This window comes from Chiloscyllium punctatum, chromosome 6 (assembly GCF_047496795.1).
Source record: "Chiloscyllium punctatum isolate Juve2018m chromosome 6, sChiPun1.3, whole genome shotgun sequence".
In the NCBI taxonomy this organism is placed as follows: Eukaryota; Metazoa; Chordata; class Chondrichthyes; order Orectolobiformes; family Hemiscylliidae; genus Chiloscyllium; species Chiloscyllium punctatum.
Genome location: NC_092744.1, coordinates 23,391,850 through 23,405,398, shown reverse-complemented (window position 1 = coordinate 23,405,398; position 13,549 = coordinate 23,391,850). Strand labels below are relative to the sequence as shown.

At 42.4% G+C, this 13,549-nt stretch overlaps 1 protein-coding gene across 1 annotated transcript in view; it reads left to right on the top strand.

Annotated features, from left to right (window-relative positions):
- Positions 1-13,549, top strand: part of LOC140478622 (zonadhesin-like) — a 61,696-nt gene that overhangs the window by 11,859 nt on the left and 36,288 nt on the right. Inside the window, exons 12-15 of the mRNA XM_072571839.1 lie at positions 4,638-4,840; positions 9,056-9,200; positions 10,290-10,531; positions 12,203-12,367. Coding sequence (XP_072427940.1) covers positions 4,638-4,840; positions 9,056-9,200; positions 10,290-10,531; positions 12,203-12,367 — 755 coding nt within the window. The remainder of the gene's footprint in view (positions 1-4,637; positions 4,841-9,055; positions 9,201-10,289; positions 10,532-12,202; positions 12,368-13,549) is intronic.

Genomic DNA, 13,549 nt, shown 5'->3' with positions numbered 1-13,549 from the left:
ATCATTGCCAATGCTATCAAACAGCATTTCTTCACTGATAGCTTACTCTGATTAGGGTCCAGATCTTATTTCAGCCTTAGTCCAAGCAAAGTAAAAAAGAGCAGAGTTCCAGAGGTGAAGTCATAGTGAATGCCCTTGATATCAGAGCAGCATTCAATCTGAGTGTGAAATCAAAAAGTCCAAATAAGATTGAAGTAAAAGGAAATTGGGGAAAACACTTTAACATTTGGAGTCAAACCTAGAACAAGGAAAGATTTTTGAAATGCCTTATCTTCACCATGGACATCCAGTCCCTGTACACCTCCATCCCCCATCATGAAGGACTCAAAGCCCTCCGCTTCTTCCTTTCCCGCCGTACCAACCAGTACCCTTCCACTGACACCCTCCTTCGACGGACTGAACTGGTCCTCACGCTGAACAACTTCTCTTTCCAATCCTCCCACTTCCTCCAAATCAAAGGAGTAGCCATGGGCACCCGCATGGGCCCCAGCTATGCCTGCCTCTTCATAGGATATGTGGAACAGTCCATCTTCCGCAGCTACACTGGCACCTTTTCCTCCGCTACATCAATGACTGTATCGGCGCTGCCTCGTGCTCCCACGAGGAGGTTGAACAGTTCATCCACTTTACTAACACCTTCCACCCTGACCTCAAATTTACCTGGACTGTCTCAGACTCCTCCTTCCCCTTCCTAGACCTCTCCATTTCTATCTCGGGTGACCGAATCAACACGGACATTTACTATAAACCGACCGACTCCCACAGCTACCTAGACTACACCTCCTCCCACCCTGCCCCCTGTAAAAATGCCATCCCATATTCCCAATTCCTTCGTCTCCGCCACATCTGCTCCCAGGAGGACCAGTTCCAATACCGAACAACCCAGATGGCCTCTTTCTTCAAAGACTGCAATTTCCCCCCAGACGTGGTCGACGATGCATCTCGTCCACTTCCCGGTCCTCCGGCCTTGAGCCCCGCCCCTCCAATCACCACCAGGACAGAACCCCACTGGTCCTCACCTACCACCCCACCAACCTCCATATACATCGTATCATCCGTCGTCATTTCCACCACCTTCAAACGGACCCCACCACCAGGGATATATTTCCCTTCCCTCCCCTATCAGTGTTCCGAAAAGACCACTCCATCCACGACTCCCTCGTCAGGTCCACACCCCCCACCAACCCAACCTCCACTCCCGGCACCTTCCCCTGCAACCGCAAGAAATGCAAAACTTGCGCCCACATCTTCCCCCTTACTTCCCTCCAAGGCCCCAAGGGATCCTTCCATATCCGCCACAAATTCACCTGCACCTCCACACACATTATTTACTGCATCCGCTGAATCCGATGTGGCCTCCTCTATATTAGGGAGACAGGCCGCCTACTTGCGGAACGTTTCAGAGAACACCTCTGGGACACCCGGACCAACCAACCCAACCACCCCGTGGCTCAACACTTCAACTCCTCCTCCCACTCCACCAAGAACATGCAGGTCCTTGAACTCCTCCATCGCCAGACCATGGCAACACGACGGCTGGAGGAAGAGCGCCTCATCTTCCGCCTAGGAACCCTCCAACCACAAGGGATGAACTCAGATTTCTCCAGTTTCCTCATTTCCCCTCCCCCCACCTTGTCTCAGTCCTAACCCTCGAACTCAGCACCACCTTCCTAACCTGCAATTTTCATCCTGACCACTCTGCCCCCACCCCCACTCCGGCCTATCACCCTCACCTTAACCTCCTTCCACCTGTTGCATTTCCAATGCCCCTCCCCCAAGTCCCCCCTCCCTACCTTTTATCTTAGCCTGCTTGGCACACTTTCCTCATTCCTGAAGAAGGGCTCATGCCCGAAATGTTGATTCTCCTGCTCCTTGGATGCTGCCTGACCTGCTGCGCTTTTCCAGCAACACATTTTCAGCTCTGACCTCCAGCATCTGCAGTCCTCACTTTCTCCTAAAAGATTTTTGAAAGTCAATTATCACAGTACAATGACAGCCCCAGAGTATTCCTAATGACTGTGTCATAGGCATAACCATTTTCAGCTATTCCATCAATGACCTTCCCCTCAGCATAAAGTCAGAATGGGTTGCTCAGTTCCATTCATACCACCAACTTTCTAATCAAGATCCCTGATTAACCTTCAGGTTTGGAAGGTTTTGAAATATAATTCCCTGCAATTATCACCCCCTCTTCTTGCATCCTTCCTCCCCCTGAATTTTTATAAATCATTTAATTCCAGACTGTCTGCTGCATTCCTCACCACTCTCAACCCCTTTATGGATTTAATAGCATCTAGTCCAAATATAACTTTGTCACCTGACTGAGATCAACTATTGAAACGTATTTTGGGATTGAAGTACAGATATTCCTTATCTATATGGGTCCATACCATGGTTCCGTTTTCTGCTAATAGTATTACTGCACAAGTCAGATTTGAGAATGAAACCTGGCTTGATAGACCCTAAGCCTTATTTTTGATATTTGGGTACCATGTTGGTCAGTATTTGAACATATGGACAAGAGGTTTCCAATGTGCTTTTGTTTAACAACAAAAAAGTGTCAGAGAAAGCAAAGTTATGCACATCAGTCAATTTGGAAAGATCATAATATAAGATAATGGGGTTAAATAGTTGCATGGTGGTAATGTCACTGGTTTAGTAATTCAGAAGCCAAAGCTAATGGGTTCCAATCACTCACCATGGCAGATGGTGAGATTTGATTTTAAACGTATCTAGAATTAAAAGCTAACCTAATGGCAACTATGTAACCACTGTCCATTGTTGTGACAACCTCACGAATTCAATACTGCCCTTTAAGGAAGGAAATCTGCAGTCTACCTACTTGGTCTGGATTACATGTGACACCAGAACCACAGCAATGTGGTAGATTCTTAACTGTCTGTAAAATTGCCGAGTAACCAACTTGCTTGTTTCAGAACATTTAAAAGTGTAAAGAAAGGAATGAAACTGGATGACCTAGGCACTGGAAACAACAACAACAAACTCAGCCCTGCTGATCTTGCAAAGTATTCCTTAGCAATACCTGGATAACTTCTGACAAAATTGGGAGAGGTGTCCCATAGACTAATCAAGCAACAGCCTGACATAGTCGTGCTCATAGAATCAGACATTATAGTTAACACAATCATCATCCCTGGGTATATTCTGCTCCACCCACAGAACTAATCACTCAAGGTGACAGCACGCTGATGTACAGGTAAGGTGTAGCTGTCCTGGGAGCCTCACTACATTTGGACCCCATGAAATTAGGTCAAAGAGAAGCTTTATTGGATACTTGGCCCCCTAAGCTGATAAACCAGTACGCTTCTATGTTGAACACCACTAGGCTGGCACATTGAATGTGGCAAGGCAGCAGAACTGATTCTGTCTGGGGTCTTCAATGTTATTTACACAGAATGACTCAACAGCACAGTAACTGACCAAGTTGACTGAGTTCTACAGACATAGTGGCAGGTGGTCATAACCACCAAGAAGGAGAAACATTATTAAAATATAATTAAAATAGGGGAGGTGATGGCCTAGTGGTATTATCACTGGATTATTAATCCAGAGTCCCAGGAAATGTTCCGGGACCCGGGTTCAAATTCTGCCATGGCAGATAGTGGAGTTTGAATTCAGTTAAAGAAAATCTAGAATTAACTGATGATCACCATGAAACCATTGTCAGAAAAACACATCTGGTTCACTAATGACTCCAGACTCACAGCAATGTGGTTGATTCTGGGCAATTCAGGATGTTCAATGAATGCTGTCTATCCCATGAATGCTATCCCATGAATGCTATCCCATGAATGAAGTTTTAAAAACTCATTCTCAACAATTGATCTCAACAATTGATTGTCTGTCTAATGGTCCTCCCCTCATCTGCTCCTTTAACCGGTGCTGACTGTCTATCTAATGGTCCTCCCCTCGTCTGCTCCTTTAACCAGTGCTGACTGTCTGTCTAATGGTCCTCCCCTTGTCTGCTCCTTTAACTGGTGCTGACTGTCTGTCTAATGGTCCTCCCCTCGTCTGCTCCTTTAACCGGTGCTGACTGTCTGTCTAATGGTCCTCCCCTCGTCTGCTCCTTTAACCAGTGCTGACTGTCTGTCTAATGGTCCTCCCCTTGTCTGCTCCTTTAACCGGTGCTGACTGTCTGTCTAATGGTCCTCCCCTCGTCTGCTCCTTTAACCGGTGCTGACTGTCTGTCTAATGGTCCTCCCCTTGTCTGCTCCTTTAACCGGTGCTGACTGTCTGTCTAATGGTCCTCCCCTTGTCTGCTCCTTTAACCGGTGCTGACTGTCTGTCTAATGGTCCTCCCCTCGTCTGCTCCTTTAACCGGTGCTGACTGTCTGTCTAATGGTCCTCCCCTCGTCTGCTCCTTTAACCGGTGCTGACAGTCTCAGGTCCTTCTCTCACCCACTGGTGTCTAATGTAATCATTAATTAGTGCAAAATCACAACAAATTATGAGATGTTTTATCATACTGATTTTGAGATTTTAGGCCATGTATCACATTCTACTGTCATGAAGTTTATATCAGATAAACTAATTTGGTTTTACCCCACCTGTTTGAATGCTACTTAAGCTGACTACAGATTTAAATGAACTTAATTATATATCTTTGTTTTATTTAGCCCTATCCTGCCCCAGTGGTAGTCACTATGAGAGATGTGGCACTAGTTGTCCTGCTACTTGTACAGATCTGTCTGCACCAGACAACTGTCTTCTACCAACTGTTGAAGGATGTTTCTGTGACCCTGGATATGTTTTGAGTGTGGACCAATGTGTTCCAAACAGTCAGTGTGGTTGCGTGGATGATAATGACAAATACTATCAGGCAAGTGTCATCTACTGCCACGTGAACAACTTGAATGAATATATTGTGTGGAAAATTAATGGTAAATCAATCTGCAGCTGAAAGGAATGGGTAACTGATGCTGGAATTCTGCACTTTTCCGTCTGTTTAAATTCCACAGTTGACTATGGCAATGGGAGAATCTTCAACACAGTGTTTCACACATCATGGGGCCATACTGGGAAGAATTCCTGGGTTTTTGAACATTTCGAGTGTGGTGCTGGAAAAGCACAGCAGGTCAGGCAGCATCCCAGGAGCAGGAGAATCGATATTTCGGGCTTAAGCCCGTCAGCAGGAGTGAGGGCTAATGAAGGGCTTATGGCTGAAACATCGATTTTCCTGTTCCTCAGACGCCACCTGACCTGCTGTGCTTTTCTAGCACCGCACTCTTGACTCTGACCTCCTGCATCTGCAGTCCTCACTTTCTCCTGTTGAACATTCGGTGCATTATACCTCAGTAATGCTCAGTGAAACTAAAGCTGGCCAGCTGAGACCTAGAAAGAGGCCTGTGTATATTTTTAAAGGCTCCCTGAGAAATTGATTAATAAGTTTTTTAAAAACTTGATGCGTGGCTCTCTTTTCGAGTTGACGAACTTCTTACCTTTTTATTCAAATCTACGACAAACCTTAGCTACTGCGAAGTTATAAGTTCTGTTTCCCTTCCTGTTCGGTTTCATAAATTGGGGTATGTGCTGCTATTAAGAACATAAGAACTAGGAGCAGGAGTAGGCCATCAGGCTCTTCAAGCCTGCTCTGCCATTCAATAAGATCTTGGCTGATCTTTTCATGGATTCAGATCCACTGACCCGTGCTCTCACTGTATCCCTTAATTTCATTATTGTTCAAAAGAAATCTACCTTAGCTTTAAAAATGTTCACTGAAATAGTGTCAACTACTTCACTGGGTAGGGAATTCCATAGCATTACAACCCTCTGGATGAAGAAATTCCTTCTCAATTCAGTCCTAAATCAGCTTCCTCTAATCTTGAGGCTGTGCCCTCTTGTCCTAGTTTCACCTGCCAGAGAAAACATCCTGTCTATTTCTATCTTATCTATTCCCTTCATAATTTTATGTTTCTATAAGATCCCCCCTTATTCTTCTGAATTCAAATGAATATAATCGCAGTCTACTCAGTCTCTCCTCATAAGCCAACCCCCTCAACTCCGAAATCAAACTAGTGAACCCCCTCTGCACCTACTCCAGTGCCAGTACGTCCTTTCTCAATTAAGGAGAACAAAACTGCACACAGTACTCCAGGTGTGGCCTCACCAGCACCCTATACAGCTGCAACATAACCTACTCACTTTTAAACTCAAAATCTTTCGCAATTAAGGACACAGGAGAGTAATACAATTGAACTATCCTTGGGGGTATTTAGGATGAGGCTTCAGCTTAAGGTTACTGTAGCCAGGATTTCTGCTTTGCCATGCTTGAGGACAGGAACCCCAGAGCGGTCATGGGAAGATGGGTGTATCACTGATAAGTTCTACATTAGAAATATAAGATTGAATTACACATTGAAAGAAAAAAGGCAAAGATTATGTCTCTTGAAAAGGATCAGGGTGGCTTCCACATTTGAGTTGGAAGGAATGCGCTGAACAGAAACATTTGCACACATTGGTGGATTAGTACCAGAGAATGGGCGTGGTGAAGGAAACATCAAAAGATTCACTTGGATTTGGCAGTGCTCCTTTTATAAGATAAAGCAGTTTATTTAAGGCTAAATATATTCTAAGCATATGTTTGTCCTGAGTGTTAAACAGATCTGAGGGTTGGTAAATGAGAAAAACTGATAACAGGAGGTATCAATGAAGGGTGGATTCAAAAAGCTGTCATCACCTCAAAAAGTACTGTTAGCTCCTGGATTGTGGAGTCTGAAATAGTCCAGTAATTCTAGAGACTTAGGAAAACTGAAATGGAGCGCCCAAGGCACTTAATGAAAGAACTCCAAAAATTCAATGTAACAATGTATCTCCATGACACAAGATCCTGAGGGACAGGATATACATGTATTTGGAAAGGCAATGACTGATTTGGGATAGTCAGCATGGCTTTGTGTGTGGGAAATCATGTCTCATGAACTTGATTGAATTTTTTGAACAAGTAACAAAGAGGATTGATGAGGGCAGAGTAGTAGACGTGATATATATGGACTTCAGTAAGGCTTTCGACAAGGTTCTCATAGAAAACTGGTAAACAAGGTTAGATCTCATGAAAAACAGGGAGAACTAGCCATTTGGATACAGAACTGGCTGGAAGGTAGAAGACAGAGGGTGGTGGTGGAGGTTTGCTTTTCAGACTGGAAGCTTTTCAGACCAGTGGTGTGCCACAAGGATTGGAATTGGGTCCACTGCTTTTTGTCATTTATTGGATTAGATTAGATTCCACAGTGTGGAAAAAGGCCGTTCGGCCCAACAAGTCCACACCGACCCTCTGAAGAGCAACCCACCCATACCCACTCCCCTATGTTTATCACTTCACCTAACACTACGGGCAATTTAGCATGGCCAATTCCCCTAACTTGCACATTTTTGGACTGTAGTAGGAAACCCATGCAGACACGGGGAGAATGTGCAAACTCCACACAGACAGTTGCCTGAGGCAGGAATTGAATGCGGGTCTCTGGCGCTGTGAGGCAGCAGTGCTAACCACTGTGCCACCATGATTTGGATATGAACATAGGAGGTATAGTTAGTAAGTTTGCAGATGACACCAAAATTGGATGCGTAGTGGACAGCGAAGAAGGTTACCTCAGAGTACAATGGGATCTTGATCAGATGGGCAAATGGGCTGAGGAGTGGTAGAGTTTACTTTAAATAAATGGGAGGTGCGGCATTTTGGAAAAGCAAATCAGAGCAGGACTTATACACTTAATGGTAAGGTCCTAGGGAGTGTTGCTGAACAAAGAGACCTTGGAGTGCAGGTTCATAGCTCCTTGAAAGTGGAGTTGCAGGTAGATAGGATAGTGAAGAAGGCGTTTGGTATGCTTTCCTTTATTGGTCAGTTCATTGAGTATAGGAGTTGGGACGTCATGTTGTGGCTGTATAGGACATTGGTTAGGCCACTTTTGGAATATTGCATGCAATTCTGGTCTCCTTCCTATCGGGAGTTGTGAAACTTGAAAGGGTTCAGCAAAGATTTACGAGGATGTTGCCAGGGTTGGAGGGTTTGAACAATAAGGAGAGGCTGAATAGGCTGGGCCTGTTTTCCCTGGGGTGTCGGAGGCTGAGGGGTGACCTTATAGAGCGTTATAAATGCATGAGGGGCATGGATCGGATAAATAGACAAGGTCTTTTCCCTGGGATAGGGGAGTCCAGAGCTAGACGGCATAGATTTAGGATGAGAGGAAAAAGATTTAAAAGGGAACTAAGCGGCAACTTTTTCACACAGAAAGCACTATGCGTATGGAATGAGTTGCCAGAAGTGGTGGAGGCTGGTACAATTACAACATTTAAAAGGCATTTCGATAGGTATATGAATAGGAAGGGTTTGGAGGGATATGGGACGGGTGCTGGCAGGTGGGACTAGATTGGGTTGGGATATCTGGTCGGCATGGACGAGTTGGACCAAAGGGTCTGTTTCCTTGTTGTACATCTCTATGACTGTATAGTAGGCTGACCATCAGCTTCAAACGTTTCACAGAATGTTTCAACCAAAAAGAAGGAAGAATTATATTTCATTGGAAGCATTGATTGTCTTTCTTTCCTCAGATGCTGCTGGACCTGTTCAGTTTATCCAGCACTTCCTGTCTATTATTATAAAATAACTTATCTGTTATGCCTACACAAAGGTCTTCTTAATATATATGAAGTGGTTGTAATGATGGATGCTATTGCTGTTCAGAACAAAAAACATTAATTATCAGGTAATCACAGATAAGATGCTTCAGTCATGTCATGTCTTCTTGTACCAACAGAGTAGATATCATAAATCAAGTCTGAAGACACTGGTAATGTGTAATGCACTCAATATTCTTCATATGTACAGAGATGTAGAAAACAGAAATAAAACGTTGACTAGTTAAGTGAATTGAAAGCAGATCACGTAATTTCCGGGCATCCTATCATCATTGATAAGTATTGGAGTGGTACTGAATCAGTGTCACAATAAGCCAGATTTTATGATGTAACCATTCAACTATTTCTCATTTTGAAACCTTTTTGTTTTAACAATGTGCTTTTGATTGAATGTTTTCAGTTAAATGAAAGTTGGTTCACACATGAGAACTGTACCGAACGCTGTACATGCTTGGGCAAAAATACTATCAACTGTACAGCTTGGAAGTGTGGAGTGTTGGAAAAATGTGAGAGCCAGGATGGAGAGCTGGGCTGTCACATGACAGGTTAGTAACCTACCTTACAATGTGGTAGCAAAATAATCTGCCATTAGAGAGTGGTTTCTTTAGCTCAAAAGTATAGAAAGATGAAAGGTTAGGTTTTAAAAGCTATTTAAGCAATAAAATTTGAGTTTTGAGGTAAATGTGCCTGAATTTTACTCATAACTTGTGTCCTACCCCCATTCGTTTTCTCCTGGGATGTAGGCATTGCTGGTAAGGTCAGCATTTGTTGCCCAATCCTGATCCCTTAAACTGAGTGGCCTTAGTGATAGACTGGGTATGTCATCAAAAGCTAATGTCAGGTTAAATATGAAAACAAGTTTACAAAGAGTTTTTTTTGAACAGTTGTCAGAGAGGGATGGAATTAGAACTACGGAATGGAGTTTGGAATGGTGACTGAAAGCAACAACTTCAGTCTTCCCATTACTAAGTAGAGGAAATTTCTACTCTAATGGATATTCGATAAGCAGTCTAGAAATTGAGTGAAGAGAGATGTGGTCATGAGGTGGAAGGGGGTATTGTCAGTCTTTATGTGAAAAGCAATACCGTGAGTTCAGATGATATTGCCATGGGGCAGATGTAGATAATAAATGCAGAGGACTAAGGATCAATCCTTAGAGGACACCAGAGGTATTGTGAAGAATCATCGCCAGTAATGCCCTTAATTTGATTACTTTGTGTAGTTTCACACAGCTAGATAAGCTGTGGGCTTTTCCCAGTGGCCTTACCCAATCTTCCACATCACAACAGTGACTACACTTCAGTGCTATTTAATTGGCTGTAAAGCATCTTGGAATGACCATTTGACCATTCAAAGTTGATTGTTTGAATATTTAACAGAGCAGGAGCAAACTTGGCTGCAATGACCCTAAATTATTGAATTTCTTTTCAACAGTCACTGTTACAGATTCAAAACCATTTGAGAAATGGCTACTTGGAAGTATTTATACCCATGGCAGAGAATGGGTCAGTAAATTCAGGAGAACAGTCAGAAATTAAGCAATTCTGAAGCAACTTACTGTACTTATTTGAAAGCATTTCTTTAACCATAGAAAGCTTGTCCAGACTGTCACTAAACCATTATTGTTTATCTAGGAAGTGCATCCTGCTCTGTTGATGGTGATGCTCACTATTATACCTTTGATAAAATCGTGTACACGTTCTCGGGCACTTGTGCATACACCCTGGTAAGGGTCTCTGACAACAGCAATGTGGTTCCTATCAACATCACTGCATTGAATGAAGCGCATGGCCAGGACCTCTCAACATATTTGAGAGAAATCTACATAGATGTGTATGGTGTTCATCTCACGCTGCAGAAGAATAGGAGGATCTTGGTAAGGTCATGACAGTGCTGAAAAATGTGCAATGTTACAGTTCAGAAGATTTCATTTGTAACAACCTTCAATTTTTCTTTCTGTTGCTTTGTTGTATGCTCAGTAAGTGAAAGATTCTAATATGAATGAATGAAGCACTATCTATACTGTGCTCTAGCCTTAGTACTGGGGGCTGGAATGTCCTGCATTTTGTGGTGGTAAAGATAACGAAACTGTCCTTACAATAATGAATTGATAAAAACCTCAATTTTAACACTATTAGACTTATAAAAACCCTGGAAAATGTTGCACCGTATTCTCCAGAAAACTAACTTCAGCATTACTGCTATTGCCTATGAAAAGCTAATTTTAGAACAATGGAATGGCAAATTTCTTCACATTTATTAAAAATTCTATCCTGTTAGAATATATATTTAGAATATGTTGCGTTTACTATCTATTTTGATACCTGAGCATTTAACATTTTGGCCACGTATAACTTTCTGGTTTGCTGTGTATGAAAACTACAATGCTGATGGTTACCTATCTGCTCATCAACATCAATTCTGCTGCATGCCAGGGCATCATCTTGATTAGGCACCAGATTTTAGCTGCTAATAGGAAAGGGAAAATACCCATCATGGGGAATGCTAGATTTTTCTGGGCAACTGTCTTCAGGGTCAGCTGCGAACACTATTGTTTCACTGCTAATTGCAAATCTACACTACTGTATAGAACAATTAGGTGGTGAGTCATGCTCACTTGTCTCTTCCACCTTAGTATGTCTTAGACTGAGATGGGCAACCCCTATTGCAGCAGTGAAATGTTTTCTATTTTTCATACAAACTATTTTGTGTCTGTAATTCAGGACTGAATTTGTATATAAATTGGCTCAGTATCATTTTTGGTGAATTTCATGGTTTAGATCTGTGAGCCCATTTCTCATGCCATTTACCCAAACTCACTTCATTGCCTTTGCATCATACCACAATGGTGCCCTGCTTGGTGTGTTCTCTATCTTGCTACTCGTCATAGCCAAGTCCTTCTGTGATTCCTGCTACCAGCGCCATCTTATAAGCTCAGCTGTCCACCGAGTCAACTGTGTGGCTGTCTGGAGCTGCCCTGCCCAATTGTCTCAGCCATCGCGTAGAGGGAAGTTGGCACCATGACATCTAACACTGTTCAGAATATTTTCAGATTTTGTAGTAATGGCTATAGCTCACTACTTTGCACATCAAAACAGTGGTGCACTAATCTACAGGATACATTTTCATCTTTGTAACATATATGACAAAATTGTAAGTTAATTGGAACAGTTTCACAACTTGCAATTGAGTGCAAAACTGTAACATTGTAAATGAATAGTCTGTAATAGAAACCTTATGAATTTCATTTCCACTTAAATCAATGATAATGAACATTGAGCACTTCCTAAACTGGGTGGGTAATCCATTGCACCCTGTTGAATGACAGAAGGAAGATGGAAATCCATTCTTTATAAACTGACTGAGAATTTACATCTGAGAAAACATTCTCTCTCCCACCACACCACCATGCTCTAAGTTGGTCATGTTTTTCCCTCTCTATTCAGAGGTTACTGTTTATTTTTTAGTTCTGAAAAGTTGTTTTGAATCATCATCATTTTGCTTCAGTTGATGGTGGCTTTCTCATACAAAGGATCTTACTTTCCAGCTAAATGGGAAAAGCATTCGCACACCAATGCAAAGACGTTTGAGAGGCATAAATGTTCTAACAAATGGTACCAACACAATTGTCGAGACAGATTTTGGAATGTCAGTGAGCTATGATGGCAACCACGATCTTGAGATCAATTTACCAAACTCATATTATTCAAAGGTAAGTAAACCATGCATTTTAGTTCATGGTCTACCAAAATATTATGCATATATTTGAAAGGATCTCCAATATTCCCTAAAGAACTGAGAATCTGTAATCAAACCACAGTGACTCAAGGCACAGTGTAAGCATGTGTTATAAAATTAATAGTTTTTCAGTGAGTTACGGAATAACCTAATAATGTGTGCATATTTTAATAGAATGTAATCTAAATATAATAAATATTTTTTCATATTATAAATCCTTTATGAAAATACTGTCTTCGGTAAGGCGGTGAAAGGATTTTTTTCATGGAAGATTTAAGTAAATAGTTCTGTTATCCTGATGTGATTTCATTCTACTGTGTAAGTTTGAGATTAAATTAGCAGCAAATGCTAAAAATACCTGGTTGTTAAAAATACCTGGTCGGAACAGGTCATTATTGAAGAAATTTATAAAATTTCAGCATATCTACGAAAGGAAGAAAAGAAATGCTAGTGCATTTTTCCATACCTTTAGGCAGATATAGCCTGAGAGTGATGTAGAGAGGAATCCAGAGCAAAGAAAATATGAGCCATGGTTGTGGAATTAACAGCACAGAACAGGATACTGGAGTCAAACTTAACAACTCCTAACAGATTGAATTTCCCCAAGCTCCTTTTTAGAATAAACTCCAGAGTTGCTAGGGTTGACCCTTTTGCTGTCAAGGATTGGTTGCTCTGGATCATTTTAGCAGTATTAGTCTGAGCGAAAGAAGAAAAGAAAACAAATATAGAGTTCTCATATCAAACCATTAATAACTCTTGTATTGAAAGTGTATACTTTTGGGAGACAGGATAAGTTTGATGAACTATTGTGGGCGGCACGGTGGCACAGTGGTTAGCACTACTGCCTCACAGCGCCTGAGACCCGGGTTCAATTCCCGCCTCAGGCGACTGACTGTGTGGAGTTTGCACGTTCTCCCCGTGTCAGCGTGGGTTTCCTCCGGGTGCTCCGGTTTCCTCCCACAGTCCAAAGATGTGCAGGCCAGGTGAATTGGCCATGCTAAATTGCCCATAGTGTTAGGTAAGGGGTAAATGTAGATGTAGGGGTATGGGTGGGTTACGCTTCGGCGGGTCGGTGTGGACTTGTTGGGCCGAAGGGCCTGTTTCCACACTGTAAGTAATCTAATCTAATCTAATCTATTGATTTGAAAGGTTTGAT